Source organism: Lutra lutra, chromosome 9 (assembly GCF_902655055.1).
Source record: "Lutra lutra chromosome 9, mLutLut1.2, whole genome shotgun sequence".
In the NCBI taxonomy this organism is placed as follows: domain Eukaryota; kingdom Metazoa; phylum Chordata; class Mammalia; order Carnivora; family Mustelidae; genus Lutra; species Lutra lutra.
The window spans coordinates 58,103,662-58,131,202 of NC_062286.1; the positions used below are offsets into that span (position 1 = coordinate 58,103,662).

At 38.0% G+C, this 27,541-nt stretch overlaps 1 protein-coding gene across 2 annotated transcripts in view; it reads right to left on the bottom strand.

Moving 5' to 3' along the window:
• Positions 1–979: 979 nt before the first annotated feature.
• Positions 980–27,541, bottom strand: part of ACTR2 (actin related protein 2) — a 39,818-nt gene continuing 13,256 nt past the window's right edge. For both annotated transcript variants that reach the window (XM_047744965.1, XM_047744966.1), the window contains 7 exons: positions 26,293–26,508; positions 22,629–22,701; positions 18,153–18,289; positions 16,376–16,525; positions 11,574–11,719; positions 7,664–7,796; positions 980–3,736 (listed from right to left, as the gene is read on the bottom strand). In XM_047744965.1, the coding sequence (XP_047600921.1) occupies positions 3,566–3,736; positions 7,664–7,796; positions 11,574–11,719; positions 16,376–16,525; positions 18,153–18,289; positions 22,629–22,701; positions 26,293–26,508 (1,026 nt within the window). In that variant the 3' untranslated portion in view covers positions 980–3,565. The remainder of the gene's footprint in view (positions 3,737–7,663; positions 7,797–11,573; positions 11,720–16,375; positions 16,526–18,152; positions 18,290–22,628; positions 22,702–26,292; positions 26,509–27,541) is intronic.

Below are 27,541 nucleotides of genomic sequence, written 5' to 3' on the forward strand. Positions count from 1 at the left end.
GTGAATTTATACAACAGCTGCCTTATTGACAATCCTGACACAACTTTTTCTGTTCTATAGCTAAGGTTACTTGCAATAGAGTGGTTAAAGTCAGGAATTTGGTCTTTACAACGTATTCAAGCTTTTAATAGGTCAAGGAATTTGAGCTGGTGGAAAAAAGGGACCCTACAAATATCCCAGGTACTATGGATACTGGTCAATTAGTCCAAGATTAGATTATGTGTTAAATATTGAGCCAAAATGAATCCTTGAGCTTCTGATTCACTTTCGTTCAGTACTCTCTTGGATGGTTCTAAAATTAGCACAGTTCCACACTCAACTGTACAGTGGTCAAAGTTTATGGATGAAGAAAACCAATGGAGACCACTGAAACCTTCATCCCATCAACAAGGAGCAGTGCCCAGTATCTTCCATCTTGTAACACATGGAGACAGTTGTCCCATTATACTGGCAACTAAGAAGAGGTTGGAGAAGACACCAGAAGCAAACCTCACGACATCCTGGGGTAACATGGCCATGAAGGGAGCAATGAGATTCAAGCATGCAAGTTCATGAAGAAGGATACACAAGAATCCTATCTACTCCTCAGCCCCATCCTCAAAGGCTAGTATGAAAACAAGGAAAAGTCAGTTTAATACACAGGCCCCTTACATATGGATCTGTCTAGCATTCCTAATCCTGCAAAAGCCACCTTAAGTCTTCCACGAAACAAAACAATCCACTTGAGGGGAAAGAACCCTCTAATACAGCTGTGTAATTTACTCTGTTTTCTAGTTTTTGTTTTACTTATGTACTTAAAATCATACCAGAAAAAAAGAGGTTTTTTGGTCAAATAATAGAACAACACTGAGCTGAAGCTCGCCTAACATTTTGTGTTGTGTGCAGATGAAGTTGCATTAGCGAAAGTGAAAATACGAACAAAAATAAGAAAATGAAACTAGAGAGAAAAACAATAGGTAAAACCAAGACAAGATTCAAATTTACTTTCAAAAATCTGATTTTATTTTCTGAATCAAAAAGAAGTGTATTCACGTTAGATGTAGAATGTTTAACTTTCCATTGATCTCTCTCAAAACACCTCCCTGATATTGTTAACAGTGCTTAGAACTGTAAAAAGTCAACATCCAATACCATGCTTTAAAGAAAAAAGTTTAAATGTAGGATTTATTTCTAAGGAACCCTTCTCAAAGGTCAAGGCATTGGCAATTCTAATTTAAAAGGAATTTTAATTATTGGAAATTTAAGTGACAATTGTTTTCAAGAGCTAAAACTCAGATCGCTTTTAAAACAGAAAAAATTTTAATATCTGAGGGACTCCTACCTGACAACTCCAATTAAACATTATTTTCTACTACCCTCCAAATAACTAAATGCATTATTTTACCTTGGAATAGGAAAATTAGAAAATGGAATTTAAAAATTATTTTATATGTATATATATATATATATATATATATATATCCATCCTTTGGACAGATATATATATATATATATATATATACACACCATTTTAACGGTCGTGTCTGCTAGCAGAATCATGAAATTAAAACCAAATTCTATATTCAAGGGACAAAAGATAACTGCTCTTTCATTGTTCTAAGAGTCTATCCTATTCGTTGTTGTTTTCTATCCCCATAGATTAAAATCATGACCAAAGGCCGAGAGTTAATCCATTTACCGGAAATGAACAGCTAGCTGGTAGGTACTGGCCCTACATTTGTGTCCTTTAACTAGTCCAGGACTCAAAGGCTAGGGGGATTTATATGAACATGATTTAGGAACCTTGAGAATTCCAAAATGACTGACATCCATGTCCCTCAAATCTAGTACATGTTATTCATAGGCTATTCAAGTGTACTGAAGCATGTCCAGCATGCAGGCAAACTTCTTTTACTTGTTTCAAATTGAGGTAAAACAGACAAAAAATACTTAATATTAACGAAGCTGCATAATTAAAACTAACCTTCTTTTGTTGCTTATTTCATAAAAATTGATTTTTAAGTTTTCTCACAGAAAAGAGACTCTTTATAAAGCCAATAATTTCTCCAATTTCAGTCACCTAAAAATAATTAAGCTTCTTCGTTCAAAGCCATTATTACTAAAGAATATTTTGAAATGAAGGAAAACATTTTCCCCCAGAATCTGCATTTTGTACTTAGCGTGATACAACTTATTACTTTATTTTTCAAATCTAGAAAGAATTCAAGTCTGAGTACTAGTTGATATTTTTCAGACACAAAGCAATACCGACGGGATTCATAAATATGATTTTCTGACAGGTGGGAAAGTTTGCTAACATTTACAAAATATCAACAACTCTTCTTTCAAGCATAAGATGACTGAGACTTATTGTTATGATTACTTTTTCAGTACAAATATGAATTTAAATCTTGATTTTTTTTTTTGCCAACATTTTAAGTAGTCAAATTTTATTCTACTTCCAAGTTTCAAATTAAAATAATAAAAAAGCAATGAAAATTACCCAACTGGCAACAAGTCCCATATTTCAATGTTATTTTTAACCCAACAATTATAACCTACTGCCAGTAATTATTCCTATGTATTTACTGATTCTTACTAAAGCAGCACTGGTCAGATATATCAAAGTGTAACTGCGAGAATGGTACTTGGCACTGGATCACCTTAATGCTTCTGGTATAAAAAGAAGCACTCTTAAGCACTCTTTTCATCTGTAATCTGAATTTCCAAAAGCATTTTTAAACTGTTAATTTTGCACTGATAGATTCTAGGGAGTCTACTCCCAGCTAACATGGTTGATTTAAAAACAAAACAAAACAAATAAATCCCTAAGCCACATGGTAATGGAGTATTACACTTGCTTTTTTATCATGGAAACAGTTCTAGGCAGACCAAAAGTAGAAGAAAACCTGCCAAATCAAAGTACTGTAAATAAATTTCATCTTACACACCTCAGAGCAGAAAAGCTCAAAAAATCAAAATTGTAAAATCAAAAGACCACTCCCTGCCCCCACGCAAAAACCCACCAAAAACACCTGAATTCTGAGTCTAACGTTCCCCTAAAATGTTAATTCCAGAAGCTTTAAGGTACTTCAACTGTGCAGTGACTGTTGAAAGCACCACACCAGGGAGGAAATGCTGTAAAAGGGGTCAGCAGCCGCTCACCCGCCCCTCACCACCCCCACCCCAATAAAATGTAAAAGCCCCTGTAAAGTTTTTTCTTATGCTAATAAAGGCATACCACCTAGCGTGCTAAAGACTAAAACTAGCCGCATTAGAGCAGTAAAGTGAAAATAGGAAGCTGACAGGAATGATCTAAATGCCTACTTAGAAGAAACAAAGCAGCAGACAGGACCCTTTGCCCTCTCATCGTGTTTGTAGGGAAGTGGTTGAATTAAACAGATTTACCCACATTAACAAAAAATTAACAAAGCTTCCCCAAGACACCAGAATAAAACCAGACCTTTCCAGTCAAAGGGCACAGAGAGGACTCTTCCATGTCCTGAAATTGAATGAGTTCAAAGACTGGCAATAAAGGCAAAAAGAAAGCATTAGGGGTGTGATGTGAACAAGCTCTGGAGTTAGTTTATCGAACAGTCACACCAAGTTTCTCCAGCACACGAACACCCTTTTCTTGGTATTCTTGTCGGGTCATCCAGAAGTTGTCTTTGTCCTTCATGATATCTGCTAGAACAGCACCACCCAGGAACACCATATGCTTTCTGCGTGGTGGGTCTTCGATGCGGATCTTAAATTTCTAAAGGAGAAAGACAAGATCGTAAAATGTCACAAGTGCATCATGCTTTCTGCTTCATGAAGATGACTGTCTCATATATTCTGCTGCTGAATTCCCACAAGTCCTGTGATGTAAGCAGAATGGCTTGACTTTTTATTTGAAGTAGACATTTTTGGTAATTTGCCCAAAGCTCAGACCGAGGAGATCACACAAACCATCCCAGTGTGCTCATTTACACCTGTTCCCCCATCGCTATTAACAACAGCCCTTGTCACTCTCAAAATTGTCTTGATATGAACAATAAATTGCACAATCAGCCTACTGAGAGCCCAAGTACCAGAGTCCTGATTGTGGCAGGTTTCTTCACCTCCTGGGGATGACCACATGAGAAAATCACTTAGATGTCAAGTCAAGAGCTTGGATAAGAGGACTTCTATGGTTTCCTCAAGGTCTAATGCCTCTATGATTGCCGTCCCATGTAAAAGTAAGATTGGAATTCTTTTCTTATAAGCAAAGCTCACTTTCTATTGTCTCAAATTCAAATGAAATGTTCTCAAAATAAACAAAGCCAAATATGGTCAAATAAACCGTGGAGATGCTGGGGAAAAAAATGAACACAGTAACCAAAATTAGACAAGTGGAGTAAGTTTTTCACTCTGCAGCCACTACTGATTGTCTAATAGAAGACACACCTCAATGTGTGATCATTCCATGCCTGAAAGAAAAACCTTAAAATGTCATAGTTCAATTTACTGTGTCACAAATCCTGCAAAAGGACTCAAAGTCACTATGTCATTTTAGATTGTCTTCACATTACATAACTGAATTGTAGGATCAGGTATAAACACCAGTTTACTTACTTAAAAAAAAATAGGCCTGGCTTTGTTGCAATAAAACTTTATTTATACAAACAGGCAGTATGAATCAGGCCTGAAGGTCAGCCACCCTGGCTCTAAGGGAAAGCTGGTTAGTCCCTGAAGGCGCTGCCGTCCCTGCAGCTCTGTCCCTGCAGCTCTGAGCAGGCTGCTGTTTCTCTCACACCACCTGGTCTGGTCACACCAATTCTTGTTCTCCACTGCTGCTTCTCTCTCCCTCCTCCCTGCAACTCCCAAGTTGAAACTCATTCTTTTTTTTTAAGATTTTTATTTATTTATTTGTCAGAGAGAGAGAGAGAGTGAGCGAGTGCGCGAGCCAGCACACAAGCAGGGGAGCAGCAGCCAGGAGGAGAAGCAGGCTTCCCTCAGAGCAGGGAGCTGGATGCCGGACTTGATCCCATGACCCTGGGATCATGACCTGAGTCAAAGGCAGTTGCTTAGCCAACTGAGTGAGCCAAGTCCCTTGAAACTCATTCTGTCAGACCATTCCAGCCACCACTCTTCTTTGCCAAGTCACCTACAGGAGCCCCGATTTATTTCCTCTCATGCCCGCTCTTCCTGTGCGTGTGTGTGCTCTCCCCACTACTTCCTGGTCTCCTTTGTGACTTCATCCTTCTCTCCCTCTCACTTCATGAGGCACACCATGGACTCAGGGGACCACCTCTCTACTCTGTAGCTGCCCCCAAGCAACTGAACATGACAGGTTAGAAACTGTACGTCTTGGCTGAACTGCATCACTTCCTTCGCTTGAGCCCCTTAGTGCAGCCTGGGAAGTCCACAGCACGTGTCTTCTCTCTTCTATTCTTCAAGAACACAATTTCATACCTCCTCCACCTCATGAACTTCCACCACCACTTCCCTCCCTCGCAGCCCGCCACCTTGTCCTTCTACAGCCTTCTTTCTTCCTCCCTCCCCCACACCAGACTTAGTGATCCCTTAAAAACAAGTCAGATCCTATCAGTTCTCTGCTCAAAACCCTCCCAAGGCTTTCTGTTTCACTAGGAGTAAAGCTAAACCCTTCACCATGGCTGACAGAGACCTGCATCCTACCACCTTTCTGACCTCACCAAGGGGCCTCCCCTTTACTCACTCTGCCCAGCCATACCTGCACATTCCTGACAACCCAAGGCTTTTATTTTGCGGGGGGGTAAAATTTTATTTATTTTTTTGACAGGTAGAGAGAAAGCAAACAAGCACATAAGCAGAGGGAGAAGCAGGCAGAAGGAAAGGGAAAAGCAGACTCCCCACTGAGTAAGGAGCCTAAAATAGGCCTCAATCCCACGACCCCGGGATCATGACCTGAACCGAAAGCAGACGTTTAACCGACAGAGCCACCCAGATGCCCCAACCCAGGGCTTTTGCACTTGCCATTCCTTCCTGGAAGATTCTTCCCACAGATGGTTACATGGCTCACCGGCTCACTCTATTCAGGTCTCTGCTCAGAACTGATCTCCTCAGAGTCTTTCCGTGACCACACTACATGAAGGAGCATGTGACCTCCCCAGTCACTACCACTTTCTAGCCCCTCACCTTACTTTCCTTTTCTTCACAGTGCTTATTACTACTGACACAGTCACAGAATAAAAGAGGGGACCTGGTTTTTATTTACTACTGTTTTGTTTGTTCCAGCAGCTAAACAAGTGTTTGGCACCCAGAAGCAGGTCAAGAAATATTTGCCGAGTAAGGAAATAATCACCTGAGATTAATTTTAAATTATATGTATGACAAAAAAAAAATCAGACAAATAAGCAAAGTACTTAGACAACATGGTTCCTTTTGAGTCTTTTAATTTATTTAATATATGTGAGTCCACATTCCATTATCACAATTTAGTGATAGATGAAAATGTGACATTAGTATCTCTGATATATATAGTCCTCTGTAATATGTAATCTCATTATCTACAACAGCTGATCAAAGTTGTTGGGACAGGGGCGCCTGGGTGGCTCAGTGGGTTAAAGTTGTTGGGACAGAGCTCAGAGATTAACTTAGAATTAAATGACCCTGGCTGAGTGCATAGTATATATAGTGTACTTCACACACTCCAGTGTTGGTAGAAAAAAAAAAATGTCAAATTATCATCAGCTATTACCTTCTAGTTTGTAAATTACTTTCTATTCTATACATTGACAACTACCAATTAAAGTCTGTTTCAAGAGCAAGGACAGCTGATGGGGATGCAAAATATTTGCTATATTATGTTTTACTATCTTTTTAGGGAAGTAAGACGTATAAAAGAAATAGCCAGAAAAATAACCCAGAATCAGAAATTTGAGACAGTCCAAGAGTAGCAATGAAGGCTGGTTACATATCCAAAAAGTTAGCTAAAAAGAACCCCAAAACCCCAAGAGGCATTTCTCTCTCCATAACACGGCAGTCGCCCCTTATCTGTGATTTCAGTTACCCATGGTCTGGCAGCAGATGAGGCCCGGCCAACACAGCACTACATCATGAGGCCTGCGTGACTCCTGTCACCTTATCTCGTCACGAAGGCATTTTATCCTCACATCACCACAAGAGTGAGTATAGTACAATCGGATATTTTAACAGAGACCACATTCATGTAACTTTTTTCCAGTGTACTGTTGTAACTGTCCTATTTTATTGTTGTTGTTGTTCATCTATTCCGGGCCTAATCTATGAATTAAACTTCATCATAAGTGTTCTTGTATGGAGGGAATCAGTATTATCTGCGGTTTAGGCATCCACTGGGAACCTTTGAACATATCCCCACAGAAAAGGATTGGGGGAAGGAATACTATATGGCAGGTTCTTCCTGTGCCCTTAGAAGCACCTCGACTCCAGGTTGTCTGTTACAGAGGAACCAGAACATGTGGCCTGGGACCTCACTGCCTCTAGCCACTGAATACAGAGGGGACCAGGCAGGACAACCATTCTGAAACAGAGCTTACCTCGAACCATTTACTTCTATCTCTTCAAGGCTGCATGCGACTTCATTAAAAAATTTGTTTAGGAAGATTTCTTGCTCCCTCTGGTGGTTGTCAAGATTCACAAGCTACTTTACAGGGTTTTAAAAAGTATGTTAACAGCTGGATTATTGACTGATACTTACAGAAAGTTTTTCCACATCTCCCTTTAAAACTCGTTCTAAGTAAAGCTGTTTAAGTTCTCGTTCCAACCGTGATGGCAGCCCAGGGTACATAGTAGACCCTCCAGAAAGCACGATGTGCTTATAGAATTCAGATCTAGAAAGACACAAAAGGTATTCATTTGGGGTTTCAGATGAGAAAAACAGTCTTTCAGCATTCCTTTTATATCTGTCAGTTTCAAGGGACTGCTGGGAGAATTAAATAAAATTCAACATGGAAATTGCAGGGCTGAACGTTTGTTATTAATGCTGTTATTAGATAACAAACCTTCTCTACGTGTAAAATACTTATTATAATTTTAATGAGGATGCTTCTAAAGCACATGACACATTGTCCTGCAAATGTAATTGAGACTTTTTTAAAAAAAGATTTTTATTTTTCTATTGAGAGAGAGAGAGAGAGCAAGCTGGGCGTGGGGGAAGAAGGAGAGGGACAAGCAGACTCTGCATTGACCTCAGGGCCTGACGTGGGGCTCGATCTCATGACCCTGAAATCATAACCTGAGCTGAAATCAGAAGAGTCAAATGCCCAACTGACTGAATCACTCAGGCACCCCTGTAATTGGGCATTTAACAATGACCAGAGTTAACATCACAAACTTCCACTATTTGGACTATGTATGTCATCACACTGCTTCCCGGAATTTACCATAACTAACCATTTTCTACTATGATTTCAGTTGCTCTTCCAATTTTTCCATTTGCCTTTTGTACTTTTTCCCTTTTGTTCCTTTGCCTTGGAACTAGCTGCTGTTATGTCCGGTGAAACTGACGTGTTTCCTCGTTACAGCAGTCTTTCTTCTTTAAATATGCTACCAGTTATGATACCAGATAGTCAAATCTAAAATAACTGCATCCATAGTAAGAGTAATATAACTAAGTGAGGGTCTGAGGAACTCTTCTAGTGAAGCTCAGGAGCTGAGCCACAGCTATTTTGGCCTCATCCATCCTGGCTTCTAATGGCTCAGCCTACCATGACCCCAGCTTACAGAAGCGTGCGGCTTTTACGCCCACTTGCAGAGCTCCGCACACAAGTGTAGCACATGCAGTTGAGCTATGGCTCCACATGGTCCGTTCCCACGAGCATTTACAGGTACACCTTCAACATGCAGAACCCACGGAGCTGAGCTGTGCTATTTCCCAATGCTAGCTCTGTTGTAAGGTCCTGAACCGGACTCCAGTGCTTTAGGAATGCCAACACTTCAATCACCACCAATAGGTATATACTTTTTTTTTTTTTTTAAGATTTTATTTATTTATTTGACAGAGAGAGAGATCCCAAGTAGGCAGAGAGGCAGGCAGAGAGAGAGGGGAAAGCAGGCTCCCCACTGAGCAGAGAGCCGGATGTGGGGCTCGATCCCAGGACCTGAAATCATGACCTGAGCCGAAGGCAGAGGTTTAACTGTCTTAGCCACCCAGGCACCCCTAGGTATATACTTTTGAGTCCAATTTTACTATTAACGATCATTAAGTTGAGGGACAAAAGCATCTACCTAATCCCTACTAAGAGAGGTTTAGATTTTTGATCATCTCACATTAAGTTTATAGCTTGTTATAAGCCAACTGCTTGCTATTTTTATTACTTTTCATTATTACCCTGCTCCTCCGCCATCCCACAAAAATTAGTTTGACGGTTATTTAACCCAGGGTTAAACAGACAAGTAAGCAAACACTTGCTTTTTACAAAATGCTTCTGAGTGAATTCCTCCATAACCTGGGTGTACAGAAGGGCTGTTCAACTATGACTCAAACTCTAGATGCAATAAAAGGTTATCAACTTATTTAATAAGTAAATAAAAATTTTTGTATAGCCAAAAAACGAGACAAATGGAAAATCAGAAAAAGTACCTGCAATAAATATTACAGAGCTATAATATAAAAAGAGCTTTTAAAAAATTGAGGGGGAAAATTACAAAAATTCTACAGAAGCAAAAGCCATGAACAGATAATTCACCAGAAAAAGACAGAAACAGCCCTAAACATAGAAAAATATGTTTAACTTCTCTCTTAAGTAAAATACAAATTGAAACTACACTGAAATATCATTTCACTCATCAGACTGGCATAAAAGTTAAAAAGTTACCAAACTATGACCAAGCTGTGGGGACACACAGGTGCCCTCATCTATTTCTGGTGGGAAGGAGAAGGGTCCTAGCAGTAACAAAACTATATGCATTTACTTACCCTCAGACCCAACAATTCCCTTTAGAAATGTTTTCAAATTATACATGCCCAACACTACAAAAATATACTGTGCACAAGGTTATTAACTGCAGCATTATTTATCTGCAAAAATACTGGCATCTACCTACGTAACCCAGATTCACCGAATGTTATGTATACACTGGGAAAAAAAAGGACAATCTCTAGGAATGGTACAGGATTGTTTAGGATTTATTAAGTGAAGGAAGTAAAGTGCAAAAAAACATTTATACTAAGCTACCTTTTGTATAAGAACAAGTAAGAAACACAGAAAGGATAAACCCAAGCTAATGAGATCATTTACCTATAAGAGGGAGGAAGACTAGGGTAGAGAACAAGGGGCTGGGAGAGTAATACTTCAAAATATGCTTTTTATATAGTTCTGACTAGATGGTAATGTTTTACCTACAAAATTAAAGCTAAGGCAGGACTATCCTGTGCCACAAAACAGAATGTGCTCAAAGAGATGAGAGCATGTCAAAGGATACACAGGTGTGTTTGAAGGGGCTCTCCCTGGCCAAATCAGGAACAATTTGAGCATCAAAATAAACAAAGACAGTAACAGATTATAATCACTGGACAAAATCATGAGTTCACATTGATAACAAGCAAAACAAGGCAATGCGCTTCCTTATGCTGGAATGCCAATTAATAAACATAGAAAGAATGACAGAACTAGAAAATTACCTTTTTGAGAGCACAATAAAAATGGATTTAGGCAAGAATCATAAACAATACTAAAAGGGGTGGGGGGGGGAGAGTTTAATGAGGAATAGGAGATCAATACAGTCCCAAGGTACTTTCCCACAAATTACTTACAAACTAAGAAAGGAAAAATACAAAAACTAAACAGGAAACTTCAAGAGCTTAATCCTAACATCACCAACAAGAAACAAACAGATCTCATCTCTGGATGGGACACCCTGAGAAGGACACATCACTTCAGTAGTATTCCAGCCCCAAATGCATAAGCTGGATCTAATCATGAAAAAACCTCAAACTCAAGTTGAGAAAAATTCTCTAAAATAATTGGCTTGTACTCTAAAAAGATGTTGCTGTCATGAAAGCCTGAAGAACTGTAACAGATAAAAGCTAAAACACGACAACTACATACACTGTGTGAGCTTAGACTTGATAATCTCCTGGGGAAAGGAAAAACTGTATAAAGGACATCACTGGGATAGTAGGCGAAACTGAAAAATGGGTGGCAGATAACAGCAGATCAGTAATCACTCTCCTGAGCTCAGAAATGGCACTATAGTTAGTTAAGAGAATACCTCTGTTCTCAGGAAATACAAAGCAAATATCAAGGAGTAAGGAGGACTTACGTGTTCAACATACTCTCAAAAGGCTCAAGAAAAAAGAGAGGGAGAATGATAGAATAAACTTGCCGAATGTTAAAATTAGGAGAATGAGAAACTGAGTAAAGAGTATACATGACTCCTCTGTATTATTCTTGGAAATTTTCCTTAAGTTTTGAATTATTTAAAAAAAAGTTTAAGGTGGTTTCTGAGACACAGTGATATATATCCAACATCAAATGTCATCCTCAAAAAATTCTTTTGCCTTATCTGTTCAAAACCATGAGTGAAGTAATAGACAACTTAGTCACTTTAACTATACATACTCTATCTATTGATAAATAACTTTGAAACCAGCACTTATGATGTACCTGGTATCAATGTCAGCTGCCTGGATTGTGTTAAAAAGCAATTCGGCAACACCTACTCCCTCAACATTGATCAGGTGAGGCTGAAATAAAGCTTCTGGTGCTTCAAATCTCTCTCCCCCAACTTTGATAATGCGGCCATCTGGGAGCTAGAAATGAAGAATAACCAGGTATTAGTCACCAAAACATATTTAAAAATTTCCCAGTGTTCTTTAGCACACTAGTACTTTAAACACATCTGTTCAATAACCAAAATCATTATCAGCAACATGCTTCTCCTAAAATGAATTTTTGAAAAAGAAAAAAAAAAGGCAAAATAAAATCATTTAGATAGTTGTTATTATCATGCTGTTTTGTTTTTTAAATGCAGAACATGCCATCATGCCATGCTCCAACACATCAGGAATTTCTTGAAAAAAGTCACGAATGCATGAGTGTGTCATGTTCCACTGCTGTGTGCAACTAAGCATAAAAAAGAAGCATTATGGGGTGCCTGGGTGGCTCAGTCATTAAGTGTGTCTGCCTTCTGCTCAAGTCATGATCCCAGGGTCCTGGGACAGAGCCCTGCACTGGGCTCCCTGCTCAGCAGGGAGCCTGCTTCTCCCTCTCCCACTGCCCCTGCTTGTGTTCCCTCTCCTGCTGTCTCTTTCTGTCAAATAAATATACAAAATCTTAAAAAAAAAAAAAAAAAGGAAGCATTAATAAACCACTGCATTTGGATTACTGGCTGGTTTCAATGCTGTTTCTCTGTTTTAACACATTTGTGGTTTATTTTATGGATATTTTTACTATGTAGCATAGACACATTCAGTTAAAATTTTTAAATAATTTCTTTTACCAAATAATTGCACTGTGAAACTTTACTGTTTTGCCATCAAAATAGTTTATATCATGTGTAAAACTTCTGTCAAATCATGTAATCCAAAAAATGTTTTATGATCAGAAAAGTTTAAGAAACACTGATAGATTACTGTAATATATATTTTTTAAGGTTTTATTTATTTATTTGACACAGAGAGAGACACCAAGAGCAGGAACACAAGCAGGGGGCCCAATATGGGTCTTGATCCCAGGAGATGATGACCGGAACCGAAGTGAGATACTTAATGAATGAGCTACCCAGGTGCCTCAAGATTACTTTTTATTAAGCAGTTCTACTGTATCCTACTTACTAGACCTTATTAAAAAATTTTTTTAAAGATTTTAAGTAATGTCTACACCCAAAGTGGGGCTTGAACTCACAACCCCTCACAAGACCAAGTCACATGCTCTACCAACTGAGCCAGCTACACTCCCCTCTAGATCCTATTAAATTTTAAATAATGGATAAATATAATTTCAACTTAAGCAAATAAGATTTCTTACTTAAACGATTTTATTTATTTATTCCACAGAGAGAGACACAGCGAGAGAGGAAACACAAGCAGGGGGAATGGGAGAGGGAGAAGCAGGCTTCCTGCGGAGCAGAGAGCCCAATGTGGGGCTTGATCTGAGGACCCTGGGATCACGACCTGAGCCAAAGGCAGATGCTTAATGACTGAGCCACCCAGGCGCCCCAGGATTTTTTTTAAGAGAGAGAGCCCATGCACACAGGGCCAGGGGGAGTGGAACAGGGAAAGGGAGAGAATCTTGACCAGGCTCTATGCCCAGCGTGCAGCCCAACACAGGGCTTGGTCTGCCGCTCAATCTCACGGCCATGAGAACATGACCTAAGCTGAAATCAAGATTCGGATGCTTAACCTACTGAGCCACTCAGGTGCCCACAGAGCAAATTAAGATTTAAACAACAGGGGGCGCCTGGGTGGCTCAGTGGGTTAAAGCCTCTGCCTTCCGCTCAGGTCATGGTCCCGGGGTCCTGGGATCCAACCCCGCATCGGGCTCTCTGCTCACAGCGGGGAGCCCGCTTCCCCCTCTCTCTCTGCCTGCCTCTCTGCCTACTTGTGATCTCTGTCAAATAGGTGGAGTCTTTAAAAAAAAAAAAAAAAAATTTAAACAACAGGTCAGATATCATTACAACATGACCCTGTGTATGTAGAAAGTCACACGTCATGTTCATATTTAATTAAATGAGAAATGATAAGTAAAAACTCCCATTTATTTATTAATATATTTTATTATTTATTTTTATTAATTTATTTTTTAATGTTTAATTTTTGAAGTAGGCTGTAGCCCAATGTGGGGTCTGAACTCATGACCCCGAGATTAAGAGTTGGATGCTCGACTAAGCCAAGTAGGCAAACAGCAAAAAACTCCCCCCCCCTTTTTTTTAAAGAGAGAGAGAGAGTGTGTATGCACATGAGCTGGGGGGGCAGGGGTAGAGGGAGAAACAGACTCCCCTCTGAGCTGGGAGCTGGGCTAGGGATTGATCTAGGACCCTGAGATCACGACCTGAGCTGAAGGCAGATGTTTAGCCAACTGAGCCACCCAGGTGCCCCTCCCTCTCTTAAAACCACCTCACAACTCATTGGATTGACCTAAATTATAAGCATGCTGGTGTATGCTGGCATTTGACCCATTTCCATAGGAGACACCAGAATTAATCTTACACTGACATGTCTCACAGTATATTTATAATAATATGACTACTGTAATTGTATCTGGATTCTAAAAATGACTTTCCAGTATGACCAAGTACCACAAAGCCAAGGCTTTTTTTTTTCTTAAAACATTTACTCCATGTTTACAGATAAATGCAAAAGTAATCACATTTTTCAAAACCTCCACAAACTGTCTTTTAATAAATTGTATCAAATTAAAAAAAAAACACACTCAAAAAACAAACAAATAACCCCCAAGGATACTGATTCAAACAAATACCCTTAAAAAAACAAAAACCCATCAGGTGAGTTTAGAAACCACATAAAATCACTCAAAATATCTGGAAAAATTTTATACACAGTACACGGTTATTGGCAAAACCTCTGTAGCTCATACTTCAGCCTCTCCGAGGGTGTGGTTTCTTTCCATACTCTGGCTGCTGGTCAGCATGGGGCCACCTGGCCTAGGAGCTACCAACCTCTAAACCCTACCCTACCCTTTACTTGTCTCTCCTTATCCCTCTTCACTTGCTCATCAGTTTCATTAGTCTACTGTTTTTTATTTATTGTGCAGCTGACCCTATAACAATATGGGTTTAAACTGCACAGGTCCAAGGACATGATTTTTTCCGACAAATACAGTAAAGTACTGTAAATGTATCTTCTCGTCCTTATGATTTTCTTAGTACCATTTTCTTTTCTTCCTATCTTACTTTATTGTAAGAACATGGTATATAATACATTTAACATACAAAATATGTGTTAGTAGACTATTTATGTTATTGGCAAGGCAATGACAGTAGGCTATTAGTAGTTAAGTTTTGAGGGAGTCAAAAGTTATACACTGCATAGGCAGTCAGCGCCCCAAAAGTCACCTATGTATATTTTTGTAACCCACCTCAAATTCTTTGAGAAAGGAGGGGAGAAATTAAATAAAACATGTTTTACATTTCTAGTTCCCTCAACTTTTTGTCTCATGCCATTTTCTTACAAGTCAGTCAGGTATATGAAAAATTATAAATCTAAAGGAACTATTAAAAAAGCTTCAGAAAAGAATCTCCAGGGCAGATCTGGAGATTAATAAGTTGCTTATAAATTATTTGGATCAGTATTGCTTAAAAAATAAAACAATATAATTTATAACAATTAACAATAATTTTTAAAAATTTTTTTATTTTTTTAAAAAGATTTTTATTTATTTATTTGACAGAGATCACAAGTTGGCAGAGAGGCAGGCAGAGAGAGAGAGAGGAAGGAAGCAGGCTCCCTGCTGAGCAGAGAGACCAATGTGGGGCTCGATCCCAGGACCCTGGGATCATGACCTGAGCTGAAGGCAGAGGCTTCACTGAGCCACCCAGGCGTCCCATAAAAATTAACAATAATTTTCAAAATGACTATTTCATACATATTTGTGATATGCAGAGCTTACATGAATCAAACGGTTTAAGAATATTTGCTTTTATTGCCCATTACTTGATTTCATTTTAGTAATAACTAGATCAAAAATGAGATATGGAAGTATTTTCTACCCAGATGAATATAATAGACTTAATATAACAATACATTAAAAATTCAAGTAGAATCAACTCTCCTGGTGTAACCTATAACTGGGTTCTCAGTCTTACTTGTTATACTTTCAAGTTAACGTTTGTTTTCAACAGCTCATTAAGAAAATACAAAGTCAGGAAAAGACTGCCACCTACTGAATTATTAGAGCAAAACTATAGGATGAACACTACCCAAAGTACGCTTCCTAGAACAGGAGTCTTACAAAATGCTAGAATCCTGTAGTCTAATAAGGTTGAGAAACAGGCACATTCTCACAGACATACACATACTAAGCACAACAAAGGTTCTGAGAAGCTCTTCAGTAAAGTGAAACTGAATCCCAAACTTATTGGACAATGTAAACTCCGCTTTAATTTTTGTGAAATTACTTAATAACATCTCAGGGAAATAACATTCTGCAAAACACAGGTTGAAAAGTGCTATTTTAGATCTCAGAATCTCAAAATAACATCTCTTATCTAATTATATCCTAAGGTAGAAAAGCAATTTATGATTTGCCTTATTTCACATTATATAGTACCCTAAAATAATCAAATCAAAGAATCTTATTGTAGAAAGACATTAAAAGTCACACACATACATACTCTAACAACTCAAAACAAAAATACTGATTCTAAGAAAACCTACTTAAGCACATTATCAACAATCATGGTGCTTCATTTTAAAACCACATATGTATTAAATACCGAAAATACTTACTGTGTACGATTCAACTAATACTGTGGTTTCTAAGGCCAGCTTCTGCTCTTGCTCAATATTATACCCCACATAACACAATTTTTCTTTAATCATGCGAACTGTTTCAAAGTCAGCAGAATGGTTGAAGGCATATCCTCGCAAAAGCAGCAGCTGGTACAAAAAACAGCAGCAAATTCACAATTAATCTGAATGAGTTAAACCCTGGCAAGCTTTCATTGCTCACTAAACAGTTCAAGTCAGTAACACATGCAATGGACAGTGGATCCTTAGGTCTTACTGAATTTCAGAAATGGGAAGAGTATTTTCCATAAAAGGACTTATATTTCACTTTCACAGAGAGTGAAAGAATTAACAGTTTATGAATAATAAATGGGTAAAGTAAGCTTAAAAAACCAAGCTAGTTTTAAAAAATGACTGTTTTCAGTGCTAACGTTTAGATAGTTTTGATAAATAATCAAAATAAATATTTCGATGAACATTATTTTAGTACTGGACTCCTATAATCTGCCTTTTGCTCAATCAATGCCATATTCATGAAATATCCCTAGGTCTTAAAACGTTTTATCCCTGACTTCTAGCATTATGTCTGACATATAGTAGATGGGCAAGAGTATTTGTCAATGAAATAAATGATTAGAATTTAAATTAACAGAAAAAAAATTCAAATAAAGATAACTCAAGTTAACAGAAAAAAGAAAAACCAAATTGGACTTTTCATACAAAAACTTTAAAACCCTCAGATATTCCTCAGACAGAATTTTGGCCTGGAACAAGAGTATTATAGTTCTCATTAGCTTAATCTCATTATTACTCTAAATGAGACAAAAGGAACCCCATGTGAAGATAAAGACTTATACAACCTATTTTACTGTACAGACATCACCCTAGAATAGTTTCTCAACAGTAGCACCAATGATATTGTGGACCTTAAAATTCTTTGTTGTGGGGACTGCCCCCACTAAACATCTGTAGGATGTTTAGTAGCATTCCTGCACAGCTGGAACGAAAAATATCTCCAGATGTTGCAAAATGTCCCGGGGGTGGGGTGGGGGCAGCATTACCCCTGGTTGAGAGCCACTGACCTGGAGAGAATAAACTAACTAGTCTAAACTTTTTTTTTCAATATTAAAAATATAACATACCTCTAAATAACAGCCTTATATACTTTCTCCAGCAATGTTTTAACGAAAATTCTAACTAATTATAGTTAGAAGTAAACATGAATATATAGTAAACACTAAACACTGGATATATTCCATGAAAACTACTAAATATTGAAGTCTGGTACAACTGGGACTGTTAAGTTTTTTTATTTATTTGAAAGAGAGAGAGAGCACGAGTAGGGGGTTAGAGGGGAGGGAGAGAGAGAAGCAGATTTCCTGCTGAGGGGACTTGATCCCAGGACCCTCAGATCATGACCTGAGCCCAAGGCAGACACGTAATTGACTGAGCCACCCAGGCTCCCCTCAAAGAAAGGTTTCATGGCAGAAAAGGCTGCCTCTATTGTTTAAGAAGTTTTACAGTCTCTTCTATTTCACTACCAAGTCTTCAGGAATAGCAAACATAATTATGTAATGATGTATTCTATTCTCATTACCACACCAGACAACATGTGTGTAAATTTTACATGGATTTTTACATGAATAATGGGGTAAATGGGTCATTCCCCCAGTGGTGCAGAAGATCTGCTATGATCCTGAGAGGATTATTTCAAATATGTTAAGTTAGTAAATATAAACTACAAAAGCTAATTTCTACGATATCTTCTTTTGCTTACCTTGATAAGATATCTGGTAATATCCCTTCCAGCAATATCCAGTCTCCTGGTAAGGTGAGGGAGAGAAAAGCCTTCATACACTGGACAAATGTGAGTTACACCATCTCCAGAGTCCACCACTACTCCAGTCAATAAACCTGTGTGAGAACCGTGAGGTTTTAAATAAAAAGCCAAATCAGAAAAATCAGAACCAGCAAATTTCAAAAATTAGTACAGAAGCCAAACTAGAAACTTCACCAACCAGAATGGTCTAGAAGACAGCATTTCTTTATTATTTGTTATTTTGCAGTTTACTTCTAACATCTAGACACTAAAGTGAGTGTTCTCACACATGCCTCTTGTGAGACCTTTAATCTGTGTGCTATCCCAAGAGACGGGAAGAAACAGACTCTGAGACCCAGGACTGAAAAACACATGTTCTTTTTTTTTTTTTTTTAAGATTTTATTTATTTGACAGACAGAGATCACAAGCAGGCAGAGCAGCAGGCAGAGAGAGAGGAGGAAGCAGGCTCCCTGAGGAGCAGAGAGCCCGATGTGGGGCTCGATCCCAGGACTCTAGGATCATGACCTGAGCCGAAGGCAGAGGCCCAACCCACTGAGCCACCCAGGCGCTCCAAAACACAACATGTTCTTAAAGCTCAGTACAATTCTTTATTTTTCTTTCCAATTTAATCTTGATCCCTGAATTTCCCTGAAGTGGAAATTTCTAAAGCATCATTGTAACTTTTAGGAAAACCATTTTGAGAGATAAATACTATACAAGTTGATAGTGAACCTATTGAATAATGTACTTATTATTTTTGTCATATAATATATTCAAAACTGTGTCTTGGAAAAATTCCTATTGATACTAGATAGCTGGAAATTTGAGAACAATTAACCTTGGCCAGCCAAAGGACCACTTTAATTATTCACCAGAAACCAGAAAGACAATCAATGTCAGTTAAACCTTTTAATAAAAGAATAGCAAAGAAGCTGCCTTGTTTCCCATACATACTATTTAAACTACAAATGAATGCAAAAGTTATCTTCTGCATTAGGGTTAATTTAGGGGAAAAAAGAAGACAAAACTTTTTCTAACTCAAATTTTCTAATAGTTACTAGTCTAACGTTTTAACCAAAAAAAGTTTTCACCTTATAGAATATGCAATGTCTGTAACTTTCTTAAGCATTATCATTTTCACATCCCTGAATAGGTTCTCTCCTTCTCTTAATACAAACTTGAATGCACCATAATATTTAATCATAATGATTTATCTTTGATACATTTACTCAATCTACCTCCTTTTGAAGCTCATATACTGTCTTTCCTTGATTGATGGTGTATATAAATCTTCATAAAAAGCTTCATAAAAATCATCTACTGCCTTTTAATGCTGTATTCCTTTCAACAAGAAAAACATCTCATTGCAAAAAAAGAGGAATCCAAGAAAAAAAAAAAAGAGGAATCCACATCATTAATTCAAAAACACTCCCAGTAATATCAACTAAAGCAGGATTTACATTTTATTTTCCAAACAGACCTTCCCATCCAACTGCAGCTTATTTTCTCCCACTCCCACTAGGTTACAGACTAGCCTTTCACAGTACACACCTGACCCATTTTCAGTGCCACACCATTTTGTCACTTGAGTATACACTCTTCCACTTCGATTCCTATGGATTCTTTGAGGTTCAACTGAGTTCATACCTCTTCATTTACACCTTTCCTGACAACTCTTACCTCCAGATTCCCTAATTCCAGTTATTCCCTTCAATCCTGTCTTTAGCATGCAGTCAAACATAGCTTCCTAAACCACCATGTTACTTCTCTTACTCACAAGCCTTCCACGGCTCCAAATGCTTCTTCCTACCTTGGTATAACTGGTAGCACTAGCCACCTTGTTTAGAAGGAGAATTTTACTGTGGGTCAGAGTTCTTTTGATCATTACTGGACTATCACTTCTCACAATTAAGGATTCAATAGTTATACAAAAAATGACTAAATACCAGGAATTAAAAGACAGTATCTTCTCACTGGATGGGAATAAATGCATGAATATTGCTAGAAAAACCTGTTACGGTCAGTTTTATTCAAATACAATTTATTTATTTATTTATTTATTTATTTATTTATTTATTTTTTTAAAGATTTTTATTTATTTATTTGACAGAGAGAGAGATCACAAGTAGGCAGAGAGGCAGGCAGAGAGAGAGAGGAGGAAGCAGGCTCCCTGCTGAGCAGAGAGCCCGATGCGGGGCTCGATCCCAGGACCCTGAGATCATGACCTGAGCCGAAGGCAGCGGCTTAACCCACTGAGCCACCCAGGCGCCCCTCAAATACAATTTAAACAAAAATTCACTTTATTAACACTGTCCATCCTCACCACCTAAATGAAACTATTATCACCAGTTTCAAAGCTTAGATTCCCCAAATTTTTAGTATCTATTTTTTTCCAAAGTATTTTCTAAAATAATTTCTAGAATTCATTTTTCTAAAAATGAAATAAAATTACCTCAGTGCAGGTAAACACTCCTTATAAAGTAACCAGTGATTTTAAATTCCTTCTTAAAAGGAAAATTATTCATAGCTGGAATATAATCACGTTAAGGTCAAGAAGACCTTACTCACTACCATGTCCTTTGCACTAAACACAGCACAAGATACATTCCACTTGATGAATGAACAAAACTTCTTTGAAAATTTAATTCCCCCAAGTATTTTCTAAGTATCTATATGTAGTACTGAAGACAGTTTAATGAGCCAACGAGTATTTCTACAAGGTGATTTTTACTAATCCATGTTTAGAATTAGATGGGTCACCACAGTGAGTCTTCTAAGTACTATGTCATACATACAGCTAATGACTAAGGCTGAAGATTTAGCTTAGGTGTCACCTCCTTTAGAAACCTTTGTCGTGCTGAGTCAAAATTATCTGTTTCTGTAGGTTTTTTCCCTATTGGACTCTAAATTCTTTGGGGGTATCTTCACATTTCAAGTGCCTAACAGGCTCTGTGGCACCTATTTGACAGCCCCATAAATTCTCTTAATAAGACTATCAGAATATAAAGAGCTCTCCCCACATGGCCAATTTTTATTCTCAACAGAAAGGGATGCAGTTACTAATGGCAGCACCAAGAAAACATAAAAGTTAGGAAGGCATTTCCAAATGTCTACCTTCTCCTCTACTATGTATATAACAAGTGTGATTTTATACTAACCTTTTTTAGATCTCTATGTATTTTTTTTAAACTCTGACACTTCTTTTTTTTTTTTTTTAAGGTTTTATTTATTTGAGAGAGAGAGGGTGAGCAGGAGAGACAGCACAAGTAGGGGGAGCGGCAGAGGGAGAGGGAGAACCAGGCTTCCTACTGAGCAGGTAGCCCAATGCGGGACTCAATCCCATGACCCTGGGATCACAACCTTAGCCAAAGACAGATGTTTAACTGACAGAGCCACCCAGGCACCCCAACTCTGACAATGCTAAGGACTAATTCCAGCTCATTCTTCACTGCATAAAAAATTTTTATTTTGGGGCACCTGGGTGGCTCAGTGGGTTAAAGCCTCTGCCTTCAACTCAGGTCATGATCCCAGGGTCCTTAGATCAAGCCCCGCATCGGGCTCTCTGCTCAGCAGGGCACCTGCTTCCTCCGATCTCTTAAAAAAAAAAATTTTTTTTTCTTACTTTAAAAAAGTTTAGGGACGCCTGGGTGGCTCAGGTCATGATCTCAGGGTCCTGGGATTGAGTCCCACATCGGGCTCCTTGCTCAGGGGGGAGCCTGCTTCTCCCTCTGCCTGCTGCTCCCCCTGCTCATTCTCCCTCTCTCTCTCTCTCTCTCTCTGACAGATAAATAAATGACATCTTTTAAAAAAAGAATTAAAAAAAAAAAGGTCTAAAAGAGGGAACCTCCTACTTTTAAAAAATTGAGTTCTCAGACAATTATCATATGATCTCCCTGATATGAGGAAGTTGAGAGGCAATGTAGTGGGTTAGGAAAGAAATAAATGAGACAAGATGGGATTGGGAGGGAGACAAACCATTAGAGACTCTTAATCTCACAGAACAAACTGAGGGTTGTGGGGGTGGGGGGTAGGGGGGGTAGGGAGAGGGTGGTTGGGTTACAGACACTGGGGAAGGTATGTGCTATGGTGAGTGCTGTGAAGTGTGTAAACCTGGCGATTCACAGACCTGAACCCCTGGGGCTAATAATACACTATATGTTAATAAAAAAAATAAAAAATTTTAAAAAATTTGAATTCTCTTTACCTTAAGTCCTTCATTGCTTAATGAAGGAAATAAAAATATATGTGGTATTTTATTTGACTAATTTTAGAAATTATGAAAATATTTGAGTAAATATTTGAAAAATTTGAATAAATATATAAATATTGTGCTTTTCTGGGATTTACAACTTACTGAAAAACCAAATTCCTCTGATATAAAATGCCCTTAATGTCTACTGAATTGATTATTTTAAAAGTTAAGTTTCACCTACCTTGAGCATACAAAGTCAGAACTGCCTGGATAGCTACATACACACCAGAAAACTGGTAAGTTTCAAACATTACCTGAAAATGCAAAAGGAGAGAAAGAAATGCTGGTATTTAGAAGTTATATAATACATATATATTTTATGCTTTCTTGATGGTCACAGAGTAGATTAGTTGCCAAAACAGAATCAAAAGGGACCTAAAAGAGTCCTCCATTCTCCTCAGCTGTCACAGAGCTCCAATGCAGGAAACAGATTTTTGGATGTACACGGAGTCCTCAAGTATTTCCTAAGTGCTACAAAGCCAAGATTTTTGAATGTTTTGGTTAATAGCTAATTAGAATGGAAGAAAGATTTTTGCATCTGAACAAGCCTTTCTTAATGATGTCCCTTAATGAAAATATCTTTTAATTCAAGGACAAACTACAGAAACTGCTCAACTGCTGACCTTCCCATCCCTCTGTCCTAACCTGGGCCAAGACTAGAGTTCTACCCCCAACTGGTTAAAAAAAAAGAAAAAGAAAAAAGTAGTAAAATGGCAGGGCAGGAAGCCAAAAATATATGCAGTAATTCCTGAATGCTGGCAGATACAGAAACTGCCTAGCTGTTCCACCCACACTCCCGGCTTGAGCCCTGGCTGTGGCGCTGCTCTCAGCCGAGCTACACTAAAGGGAGGAGTCTCCTTGTGCCCTCTCTGGTCACAACCATGCTCATTCTCTGTAATCCAGGTGGGCTGGAACATCCTGTAGGACGTTTTCTGTCATCTACAGGGAGCACTGCTTGCCTGGCAGGGCTGACTACCATTCTGTAAATCTAGTGACTTAGAAACTTTATAAATGATCACAATGAGAATTACATAGGATTTAAATGTTATTACTCTGAAATACATATTCATCAATTAAGCAACTAGATATTCTAACCAGATATTCTAATCTAGCCAGTACTCAATTAAGAAACTAGATATTCCAACCCGTATTTTATACCATATCCCCTCTCCAGCCAGGAGAAAATGGAAGAGTTAAGCTGTATTTGTATTTGTCGTCTTCAAAGTCCATTAGAACTTGTTTTTATTTGTAAGATAATTAGAAAGTATTTGTAGTACTAAATGAACTTACTGGATAAGATTAAAGTAGGACATTACCAGTCACAGCCAAATTTGCACCCACAAGTAAAAAAGAATATTAAAAGAACATAGACTTTATAGCACAGTGAGACCAATTCTTGTCAGTCTAGCAGATAAAAAAACAAAACAAAACAAAACAAAAAACACAAACATGTCCTAGTCAAATAGCTAGCTAGTAGAAGACGCATCCAGGTATAATGTCATCTTTCTAACTTTTCATCCGAAAGGAAACTTGATTTTCATTCTGATGTTGTGTTGCTTTCCTAAGGTGGTTAACATGTGTAGGAGGAACCTTTCGGTTTAATGCAAAAGTACCTCCAACCTGATTTTACAATGTGCTACTAAAAATAAATACCAATTACAAATGACTACTTATCCATCACAAAAAGTATTAGTAGTTATAAATCACTTAGAAATAATAAGTTGCAACTAAAATATGAACTAATATAATAACGGCCATCTTTCACAGTTCTAGGGGTGGTCAGGAGGGGAAAAAGAAGTAGTAAGATATAAGCCATAAGGAATGACATGGATTTTGTAACTAAAACCAGGATCTTAAATTTTTAAAATATTTAATATAAAACTTAAGCTTTAATCCAGAATTTAAAAATACTGTCTAGCAATAATCTCTTGTATAATCCTTCCAAAATTTCCACCAACAGCTAAATAGATGTAGAGTAGTATCTGCAAAACTACTAAGACAGAAACAATTATTATAAGCTTTTACCTCAAATATAACAAGACAAAGTCATACAGTTCCTACCTCATATAAAACAAAATATAATGAAAGACAACCTTGAAAAGTTACTTATCTAAACTCTGAAAAATGAAGACTTCTTGCTCTCTGTACCTGCTTCCCCCAGGGCCCTTCAATCTCCTCTCACTAATTCCCACCTCCCTGGTCCTTAGCCTTCCCACCACTGTCTGTTCCCACTTCCCTGGTGAACTGATTATCCATATCCCGATGACTCCCAAGTTTCTTTCTCTAGCCTCAGACTTTTCTTCTGAACTTGATCTTTTACAGGTTTCCCTGCTACCTGAAGGTAGAATATTCCTATGAAACCTTAAGTAAAGCTGAAATGTAAATCAAAGAAGCAATTACCATTAGCTTATATGGAAAATTGAGTGTTCCCAAACCCCAAAAATAACCTCTCTTGGGCTTTTCTGATAACCTAGGACACATCTTGCTAATGGATGCACAAAATGAAACAAGATCAAAGCACAGGTGCTCACAGACACAGTTCAAAGCTATGGCGCCTCGATGCTGCGATGCTGAGCGTCGTTCCAGGGTCAGAGTTTGGCGCCGCCACTCTCTCTGCTCTGGGTGTGCGCTGCCTCTAACAGCTCACTGTAGAAAAACTGATGAATGCAATTTTTGCTTTTCCCCTTTCTCATTAAATGAAAATCCTCTTCGGAGTTCTTTCAATTAGTGAAAACAGGTACTAATGTAGGTCTCTGGTCAAAGTGAAGTGGCATAACATGAACTTTCGAAAAGTGGGGGATACCTCTCTCTTGACATTTTTGACTGGATTTCTAATGAGGGCCTACCATGTCCAAAACTTAACTCCTGATCCATTGCCCTCAAATCCTGTTCTACTTATCTGAGTCTTTTCCCATCTCAGTTGATGGTAATGTTATCCTCTGGGTGCCCGTCCCAAAACCTTTTGAGTCATCCCTGGTTCTCCCCTCCTCTATTACCCATATTTAATGCACCAGAAAATGCTTTGGCACTTTCAAAATAGATTCACAGTCTGGCCACTTCTCTTTACTTTTGCTGCTATTACCCCAAATCCTAACCATCATTATCTTCTGCCTAGGTAACTGAAAGTCTTCAAACTTGTCTCTCTTCCACCCTTGCCTCCTTATGGTCTACTCACAACACAGTAGCCGCAGACACCTAAACTGGAGCATGTCCCTTCTTCTGTGTGACAGCACCTCATTTCACTCAGAGTAAAAGAATAATTCTCTTTAAGGGCCTGTGAAGCCCTAGAAGATCTGGCCCTATTATTTCCCTAACCTCATCCCCTACTGCTCCCCCATACTGGCCTCTTTGTTGACTCTAATATACCAGGCTTGTTCCCATTTTAAGACCTTCACACTGGCTAGCTACTTCCCTTGTCTGGAATGCTCTCCCCCAACATATCCTGGCTGATTCCCTTACTTTCTGTTTAAACATCACCTTCTCTCGATGCTTACTCTCACACCCTGTGAAAAATGTTACCCCCTCCCCACACCCCTTAACCTGCTCTTTCCCCCTCTTTAGCATCTATTATCTTCTAACAAACCATTCAGTTAATTCACTTTGTGGGCAGTGGGGGTGGGGTGGGTGTCACCTGCCAGAACAAGTTCCATGGCAACAGGACTTGATTTTGTTTACTGATATATCCTACTTAGAAATAATGACTAATCAGATTCTCAATAAATAGGATCTGGGGGGGGAAACAATTATTTTCATTCCCTTTATTCTTAATAACAATGGTAAAAGAATATGTGCTGTAACGTTACATCACAGAAACACATATATACACACCCCGCTTGAAAACTTACCTCTACAATCTTCTCTCTGTTTTTGGTGGGGTTCATGGGAGGTTCTGTGAGTAAGATTTTACAATTTCTGGTATCTATGTTAAGTTTCTCTGGTCCAAATGTATAATCCCACAGGTGTTTCATATCATCCCAATTTCGTACAATGCCATTTTCCATAGGGTAGTTAACTTCTAACATTGAGCGTAATTCACTTGCCTCATCACCGACCATAAGATCCTAGAAAATTATAACATCAAGGCTTTAGGCCAAATTTTTGCATAAAATATCTTCAGAAAATTACATTCCCATGATATTTTGGAAAACTTGGGAATAATTTAATTTTAATTTTTCTGGCACTTTCAGATAAAGTTCTTCATTCCACAAGTTTAAAAAATCTTTTCTTTCAAGAACAATGCCTTGGAGAGTTTAATCATGAATAATAAATTTTTATGTACAACGTGGTTTAAATCAATAAATGGACCTTACCTTCAATACATATGTTTCCAAAAGAAGAGCATTAGCACAAATAAACCCCACATTTTCATATTTTGGAGGGTTTTGTATGAGGTTTCATCTGTTTCTTTTGCTCAAATGTTCAAAAAATAAGGCCTGTGATATGTGAAATAGCACATCAGGGAAAAAAAACTTGTAGAAAAATGCTCAATGCATGCAGCACAGTTCTTTGTACTAAATATTGAAATGGTAAGTGTAAATGATACATTTTAATGTACAACAAAGCATAATGAAAAAAGCTAAAAATTAAATGATCTTTATTATATTGTAATAATGCAGATATGCACATTACTTGCAAATTTCACAAACTTCCACCTGCACATGCCTCAGTTAGAACTGAAATTAAGTTTTTATATATGTCTCACCAAGATCAATGGAAATTTGTAGACATACCAAAAATTAAGACATAGGGAAACAATGTTTAAAAATTAGCTCATGAGCAACATTTCCAACCTTAAAGTATAATACTGGAAAACTATGCTAGCACACAAGAAGCAGAGTACTCACAAGTCTTGTCTCCAAGGAGAGCATACTTAAGATGACCCACATTTGAAAAGTCAAATTTTGTATGTATAATAAGGCTAATGATGTCATAGAATTTAAGCGTATTTTAAAAGTCAGCTATTCAAGCTACTAAATAATCCTGATTTCTACATATACTGATTAATTCAACTTAAAAAAGCTATCAGTAATAGCTACTGTTTGCTACAACACCGTAAGTTTAAAACATGGAGAAATGAAATGTTAAAATTAACAT